This window comes from Malus sylvestris, chromosome 7, assembly GCF_916048215.2.
Source record: "Malus sylvestris chromosome 7, drMalSylv7.2, whole genome shotgun sequence".
Classification (NCBI taxonomy): Eukaryota; Viridiplantae; Streptophyta; class Magnoliopsida; order Rosales; family Rosaceae; genus Malus; species Malus sylvestris.
Window position 1 is genome coordinate 19,557,923 of NC_062266.1, and position 8,643 is coordinate 19,566,565.

At 40.3% G+C, this 8,643-nt stretch overlaps 1 protein-coding gene and 1 long non-coding RNA gene across 2 annotated transcripts; one reads left to right on the forward strand and one right to left on the reverse strand.

Moving 5' to 3' along the window:
- The first annotated feature begins 5,167 nt into the window (after positions 1–5,167).
- On the forward strand, positions 5,168–5,401 carry LOC126628758 (uncharacterized). The gene is made up of 2 exons (XR_007625537.1): positions 5,168–5,203; positions 5,244–5,401. It is a non-coding gene; the product is annotated as an uncharacterized LOC126628758 (long non-coding RNA).
- On the reverse strand, positions 5,402–8,258 carry LOC126628755 (calmodulin-binding receptor-like cytoplasmic kinase 2). Its single transcript, XM_050298551.1, has 6 exons — positions 7,926–8,258; positions 6,953–7,197; positions 6,671–6,839; positions 6,432–6,521; positions 6,047–6,348; positions 5,402–5,961 (listed from the first exon to the last, which is right to left on the reverse strand). Exons 1-6 carry the CDS (start codon positions 8,173–8,175, stop codon positions 5,713–5,715), a joined length of 1,305 nt encoding a protein of 434 aa, XP_050154508.1. The 5' UTR covers positions 8,176–8,258; the 3' UTR covers positions 5,402–5,712.
- Positions 8,259–8,643: the final 385 nt, after the last annotated feature.

Sequence of the window (8,643 nt, forward strand, 5' to 3'; positions counted from 1 at the left end):
CTTACCATTGTCGCCAAATGGTGACCGGCCCCAACTTATCAACCGAACTCGCTACAAACATGTATCCGTCATTTCTAATCAAGTAGAGACTGAGTGTTGCTAAATCAGCTAGTCATCTCATCCACCCTTAGTTATTATAATCCCAATACGCTCGTATATTTGATAAAAGATAAGAATACACGCATATCGAATTCGATGGCTTAAAATACAAGTTGCCTTTAAGGCCTAATGTGGTACTGAGGTGATTTTGAAAAAAATTGGTATAAAAAAAAGCTGGAAGCTGTTTTTGTGTTTGGTAAACATTCAGCTTCAGTTTTTTTTCATAGTTTTGGATGAAAAAAAGCCAAAAACAAGAAGCTGCAAAACCCAACTTTGAAAAACCGATTTTTTTTCACATCTGTTTTACATAAAAGTTTACCAAACACTACAATACTGTTTTTTTTTTTTTTTTCAAAAGCACTTTTACAAAAAGTTTACCAAATACTCTGCTGCTTTATTTCACAGTTGCTTATTCTCACAGCACAGCAAAAGCAGTTTTTTTTCAAAGCACATGTTAGATTATTTAATATCCAAAGTATGGGTTATAGGTATGGGTAGAATATCTAATATCCAAAGTATGGGTTATAGGTATGGGTTAATGTGTAAAGTATGGGTGTTAGAATATTAGTGTGTGAAGCATGGTGTGTGATGTTCATCGGGTGACTCACGACATCCTTCTCCACTTGTATAAGTTCTCTTTCTTGTAACCTTACACATTTTCAATACAAACAATTCTTTCAAAACTATCACATGGTATCAGAGCAGGCTTCCTAAAGAACCTGTTCTCTGAAATCTTTTGAAATGGAAGAAGAAAATATACTTGCTGCTTCATCCGAGAACATCCTTGGTTCTTCATCAGTTTCTTCAAGTGAAGCTGATGGAAATCCCAATCAACGTCTTTGTTCCATACTCCTAACTGAGTTTAATTATCTTCCTTGGTCAAGAGCTATTACTTTAGCTCTTGGAGGAAGATCTAAGCTTGGTTTCATCAATGGAACTATCGTACCTCCCAAGGTTGGTGATTCTAAGTATGAAGAATGGTTCTGCAAGGATCAGCTCGTCATGTCCTGGTTGCTCAACTCAATGGGCTCAAAGGTATCAGAAATTTTCAGCTTTTCAGAATCAGCTTTTGATCTGTGGAAGGCTGTCAAGGAGATGTATGGAAATCAAAATAATGCAGCCAGGATATTTGAGCTGCAGAAGAGTCTTTCTGTTTTGAATCAAGATGGAAAGACTTTTATCGAGCACTTGGGAAGACTGAAGTCTATGTGGAATGAGCTGAATCTCTATCGACCTCACACTACAGACCCAGCAATCCTTCTTAAGCAGGCTGAAGAAGACAAGGTCTTTCAGCTTTTATCCAGTCTTGACTCTACCTATGAGGACCTGCGAAGCCACATATTGATGAGTGTTGAACTACCATCTCTCAATACTGTGTGCACTATCGTTCAACGAGAAGAAGCAAGAAGGAAAGTTATGAGTACTAAGGTTGGTGATCCTGAGTCTAGAGCTTTCGTTGCAAGTGACAGAAGGTTTGAAGGAAAAAATTTCAAAGGAAAGAAAGGAGAAATGCAATGCAGTCATTGTGGACAGAAGAATCATCTCAGAGACACTTGTTGGGTGTTGTATCCACACCTTAAGCCTAACTTTTCCAAACAAACCAAACCTGGTCGCAGTGCAAATCAAGTCCCTCGCTTGCAGACTGCCTCAACTGTTGGGAACTTCACATCTAATCCCTCAGCTCTCTTGAGTGAGTTCACTTCCTTCACTCAGAAGAAAGATGAAAGCAATCTTCATAAAGGAAACAGTGAAGCTAGCACCACTGAATTATTTGAGCAGTTCGCAAAATTTCTTCAGACAAAGGTGTCATCTTCCGTTGATATGTCAGGTATTCTAAACTCATTTAGTGCTGCACTTGCTTCCAGAAAACTTGCAAATGTTTGGATAATAGACTCTGGAGCGACTGATCACATTACAAATATAAAAAGATATATGCATGACTTTAAAGAGGCAGTTATTCCGCAATTTGTCTCTGTTGCTAATGGAACTGGTGTATCAGTTTTGGGTGAAGGGAAAGTCAAGTTAATTGATACTAATGTTGAATCAACTGCTCTATATGTGCCCTCCTTTCCATTTCAGCTTCTGTCAGTAGGAAGGTTGACAAATTCCTTAAACTGTGATGTTATATTCTCGCCATTCAATGTGATTTTCCAGGATCGTATCACGAAGAAGAAGATTGGTGAAGGCATGTATAAAGATGGCCTCTATATGCTTTCATTGCAACCTGTTGAAGCTAGAGGTCTTCAAGTTGGTTTTTTGAAGAATCATCTATTATGGCATAGACGATTAGGGCATCCCTCTAATCTTGTGCAATCACATCTCTTCAAAACTTCAGAGAATGTGATGACTCAAGATTGTGAAGTTTGCCATTTTTCAAAACAGACGAGGTTGCCTTTTGATGTCTCATCAACCAAGTCATGTAAACCTTTTGAGATTGTGCACTCTGATGTTTGGGGACCTGCACCCTTGGTTTCTTTTGATGGTTTTAGATACTTTGTCACCTTTGTGGATGATTTCTCAAGATGTACCTGGTTGTATTTGTTGAAATCAAAAGATGAAGTTATTAATGTGTTCCAAGAATTTCACAGTCTTGTTACAAATCAGTTCTCAACCCAACTTAAAGTCTTAAGGTCAGACAATGGTACTGAGTATATGTCTAATGCTTTTACTCAATATCTAACTTGTCATGGAATAATTCACCAAACGAGCTGTGTTGGTACTCCGCAACAAAACGGAGTAGCAGAAAGGAAGAACCGTGATCTACTGGAGAAAACTCGATCACTTATGCTTCAAATGAGTGTACCTAAGAAATTCTAGTCTCATGGGGTTCTTACTGCTGCATATGTAATTAATAGGCTTCCAAGCAAGGTTCTCAAATTCAAGGCACCTCTTGAAACACTTAATGGCAGGAAAATTAACTTGTCTCACCTTCGAGTGTTTGGATGTGTTTGCTTTGTTCATATTCAAACCTTGCATCGAGATAAATTGGACCCTAGAGCTGTAAGGTGTTTGTTCTTAGGGTACTCATCTGTTCAAAAGGGATATAAGTGCTATGACCCAAAGCGCAGGAAACTTTTGGTGTCTAGAGATGTGGTTTTTGACGAGAAAACTCCTTTTTTTGCTAGTACCAGGGGTGAAGATCTTCTGGGGGAGGAGGACTTTCTTGATCAAATCCTCACGCCAATTATGGAAATCAATGCACTGCTTCATCATTTTTCAGCTCCAGATCAACCAAGCAACAATGAAATTTCGATTGATCCAGTTGAGTGTAATTCATCATCTGACATACTTGTTGATAATGAATCAACTGAAGACACTGAACAAAATCAAATTTCGTCCGAGGAGAACCTTGCTATTACTCCTGAAGTGATCACTCCAAGGAGAAACCCTAGTAGAAATCGGGGTAAGCCAACTTGGTTTAAAGATTATGTAAGTTATGCCTCAAGACATCCTATAGAAAAATATCTTGAATACTCAAGAGTATCTTCGTCTCATGCTGCTTTCCTAAGCAAAATTTCAGCCTCATCTGAACCAAGCTCATTCCAAGAAGCTAACTCTCAATTGATCTGGCAAACAGCTATGGATGAGGAGCTTAGAGCTCTAAATGAAAACAAAACTTGGAGCATCACCAAGCTACCTAAGGGGATGAGAGCTGTGGGGTGTCGATGGGTGTATAAAACCAAATTTAAGAGTGATGGTTCAGTGGAGAGACACAAAGCTAGATTGGTGGCTAGAGGTTTTACTCAAACTTATGGCATTGATTACAAGGAAACCTTTGCTCCTGTGGCAAAGATGAACTCGGTAAGAGTGCTTCTCTCGGTTGCTGTCAACCATGATTGGCCCCTATACCAAATGGATGTTAAGAATGCCTTCCTGCATGGAGAACTTAAAGAAGATGTGTACATGCAGTTGCCTCCGGGACATCCACAAGAAGAAGAGGGCATGGTTTGCAAGTTACACAAGGCCATTTATGGCCTCAAACAATCTCCTCGAGCTTGGTATGCCAAGTTAAGTTCTGTGTTAGAGAACATTGGTTTTAAAAGGAGCAATGCAGATTCCTCACTATTTGTGCGAGATAGTTCAGCAGGTAAACTTGTCGTTCTCATCTATGTCGATGATCTCATTGTGACTGGTGACAGTTTGACAGAAATTCAGCGACTTAAGGGCTTTCTTCACAAAAAGTTTGCAATTAAAGATCTAGGAACTCTGAAGTATTTTCTAGGCATTGAAGTTGCTTCATCTAGTAAAGGCTTGCTCTTGAACCAACGCAAGTACATACTTGATTTACTTCAAGAGTCCAAAATGCTTGAGGCAAAACCAGTGGCAACCCCAATAGCTTGCAAAGAGAAACTTGGATTAGATGGAGATTTACTGATAGACGTTGGTTTATACCAGAGATTGGTAGGGAAACTTATTTACCTTACCATTACTCGTCCTGATATCATGCATGCCGTGAGCCTAGTCAGTCAGTTCATGCATGCTCCTCGATCAATTCACTTACAAGCTGTTCGAAGGATCTTGCGCTACTTGAAAGGCACTGTTGGAACTGGGATTGTGATGAGGAAGATCGGAAATGCTCACATTGTTGGCTACACAGATGCAGACTGGGGTGGCTCCAAAATTGATCGAAGATCTACTACTGGATATTGTACATTTGTTGGTGGAAATCTGGTGACATGGAAAAGCAAAAAACAAAGTGTGGTGGCTCGATCAAGTGCAGAAGCTGAATATCGTGCCATGGCATCTACTACCTGTGAGTTAATTTGGCTGCAAGGTTTGCTCAACGACTTAGGGTTCAAGAGAACACTGCCTATGCCTCTTTTCTGTGATAACCAAGCTGCTATTTACATTGCATCTAATCCTGTATTTCATGAAAGAACCAAACACATTGAAATGGACTGTCATTTTGTTCGAGAAAAAACCCAATCTGATGTCATTCAACCTGTTTTTGTTCGGAGCACAGATCAACTAGCAGACATCTTCACCAAAGGATTGTCTCGGGTTCAATTCAACACTCTTTTGGTCCAACTTGGCTTGATGAATATACTAGCCTTCGTTTGAGGGGGAGTGTTAGATTATTTAATATCCAAAGTATGGGTTATAGGTATGGGTAGAATATCTAATATCCAAAGTATGGGTTATAGGTATGGGTTAATGTGTAAAGTATGGGTGTTAGAATATTAGTGTGTGAAGCATGGTGTGTGATGTTCATCGGGTGACTCACGACATCCTTCTCCACTTGTATAAGTTCTCTTTCTTGTAACCTTACACATTTTCAATACAAACAATTCTTTCAAAACTATCACAGCACAGCAATACCAAACCAGCCCTAAATGTACAAGATCCTCCAACAACAATAAACAACTCAATAAAACTTTCAAGTAACCAAAATACACTCAAAATCAAGGTGTCCTATACACAATCCGATCTGCAGAATCATTCTTCAAGAATTACTCGATTTGCTACTCAAATTGCTCATGCACATTTACTGCGTAGTTCTTTTTTACCAAAACGCAACCACTCTTCATGTTCCATCTCCGGTAAAACCATATAATCATTACATTCCGTTTTCTGGGAGCACCAAGACTCATTGTTTTGTCACTCTTCTCATGTTCAGGTACTCATCTGTGAACGGCTAGAAAATGAACGGAAGTCTGGAGCTAATACCTCTTTGTAATCCTTACGGATGCTCCAGAGGATCTCAGCGCACCTCCTCATGCTAGGCCGGTTCTGTCTGCGTGGAGCCAAGCATTGCAATGCTAGTTCAAGGATCTTTTCGATGGCTACATTATTTGCTGCTGTCTGTTCTAACCTCGGGTCCAAAATCGAAAGAGCATCTCCATCAGTAAACTTCTTCATAGCCTGCAAAACCAACCCCGAGTTATGTGTTACATTCCCACGTAAACCGAGTAATGTGATAAAAGAGCTGAAGAGGTGAAGTTCATACCCATTTTGCAGTTATTCGTTCCTTGATTTCCCGTTTAGGCTCAATTGGGCGCCTGCCTGTAACTAGCTCAACCAGTAGTACACCAAATGAAAAGACATCACTCTTCTCCGTGAGTTGATATGTTCTCAGGTACTCGGGGTCCAAGTAGCCAGCGGTTCCTTTAACTTGAGTGGAAACATGGGTTTCACCTGAATCGCTATCAGCAGCAAGCCTGGCAAAACCGAAGTCAGCTACCTTGGCCCTGAAGTTTTCGGTTAGGAGAATGTTGGAAGACTTGATGTCTCGATGAATAATCGGATGATCTGCCAAGGAAAGCCAAGCACGGTCCTGTTAGTTCCCCGACACAGATTCTACAACTCTAAGTGAACTAAAACAGGAGATTTACCCGTGTACATATGCAGATAGGTGACGGCATGAGCCACATCAATTGCAACGTCTAGCCGTGCCGCAAGGTCAAGAATCTGACCGTACAAACCTGCACTATGCATTGTATCACATTTTAGGCACTCAAGGTGATGCATTTATGAGCCAAGGTGCACCGATACACGCTCATTCGCGCGCACAGGCACACACGGCACACAGAAAGGAAGACGAAAAAAAGAGAGTAACACAAATAGAACTTACATTCCAAATGTTGTCTGAGGGTTCCATTAGGAACATACTCGACAACAACAATCTTTTCGTCTTCATGCTCCAAATACCCGTAGAACTTGACCAAATTCAAATGCTCCACCTGCGCCAGCATTTGAATCTCGCTTTGGAACTCCACTCCCAAATGCTTGTCATATACACTCTGAAAACAAAAGTAACAACTCAGTTAAATCCGAAATCACACACCGGTTTTAGCCATATAACGGTCATAGAAACATGAGAAATTGAATATAATGTTACAAACTTGTAGCCAACCTTTTTGGCACGTTTGATTGCAACAAGGGTCCCGTCTCCGAGTCTCCCCTTATAAACTGTCCCAAAACCGCCTTGTCCGATCTTGAAAGATGGAGAGAAGTTCTTTGTGGCCTTGTTTATTTCTTCCATGGTGAACTTTAGAATCCCGGGCTCACTTTCGTGCCTCGAGTTATTTGAGTTGAAGTAGATGCCTCGACTTGAACTGCGCCTTCTCTCGCTCCCATCTCTCGACGCATCCGAAAATACTACGAAAAACAACTTACTTGTTCAGTACACCTCATAAAACTCATTAAACAGCTAATTTGATTCAATTATTTGTCATGGCGTTGAGTTGTTTGTCTCTTCTTACAGATACGAAAGAGAAGAAAACAAATGGCAGCCTAATACTTTCTTCATTTTTTAATCAAAGCAGGCCAGTGGTTCTTAATTCTACTTAACTTCATTAATATAAAATTTGTCCACCCACTCTACTCATCCATTACATACGCTATACAAATATTATATAAAGATAAAAGAAAAAAGTGGTTAACCGGTCATTGTATTTCCATTAACAACTTTTCCCCTGCGGAAAAACTCGGAAAAATAATCCATAACCCTGGGTTGCGAATGAAGGGAAAGCCGCTGATCAGGAATTTAACAGAACGGAATGGAGGAATTGGTCTTTCTGGGATCACTTTTGTAACGGTTAAAAGTGTTTTCTGACAAGCAAAATCAACTCTTAACCATGTCTAGTAGAAAACCTTAAAAGCGCTTCTGGATCCTTAAAACGCTTAGGTGCCAAAGCATGTTCATAGCAAAAGAAGTACAAGTCATTTGAGCTCAAGTACTTTCTACAAAAGCAATTCAAAAAGGTGCCCTCAGCCTCACAATGATCTTATTGAAAAGACTTGAAATTTCTAAAATTCCATCTCTACCAAAAATCTACATTTTTTACCAGTCCCAGTTCAGATTCCTCAAAACAAAAAGGACTTACCGGAGGGAGCTTTGAACTCTTCAGAATCACCGAAGCTTACGGAGCTCTTCGTCTCCGGCGGGGTGAAGCACGAGGTGAAGGCCCCAGCGACGGAGCGGGCGGCGACGGAGACCACGCTCCGTCCGGAGCTGGACTTTTGACCGGTTGAGGATTGGGAGTAGGGCGAGCTCGGGGAGTAGGGGATCCGGTCCGGCGTGCTCCGCGGGTCAGAGGTAGGATTCCGGCGTCCGTACGATGGGGTTCGCCTCATTTCAGAGAGAGAGAGAGAGAGAGCGAGAGAGATAGGACGTAGACGTAAAAATGGCGGGTGGTTGTAAGCCGTGTGAAGTTGAGAGAGAGAGAAGACTTCTATTTTTCAAAAGGTGAGGGAGGCTAACGTGCGCCGTTGACGTCAAGCGTGTTAAACAGTAGGACCATGTGCAAAATAATTGGATTTCATTTTCAACCGCAAGATTTTCAATTTAATTCCCCCATTAAACATCCAAACATTATATTCTTATAATTTATTTATACAATTTCTCTAATAGAGATGATACTCATATGCGTGACAAATTACATCTTTATTAGAAAAATAATACAAATAATAATACAATTAAATAGTAATTATGAGACTCACATAAGTCATAAGTCGTGTGAAAAATTAATTAAAAACAGTATTAAGGTCTTTGAACTTTAAAGTTAAACTGCTATTTTATAAAAAGTTTATTCTGTGGCGCTT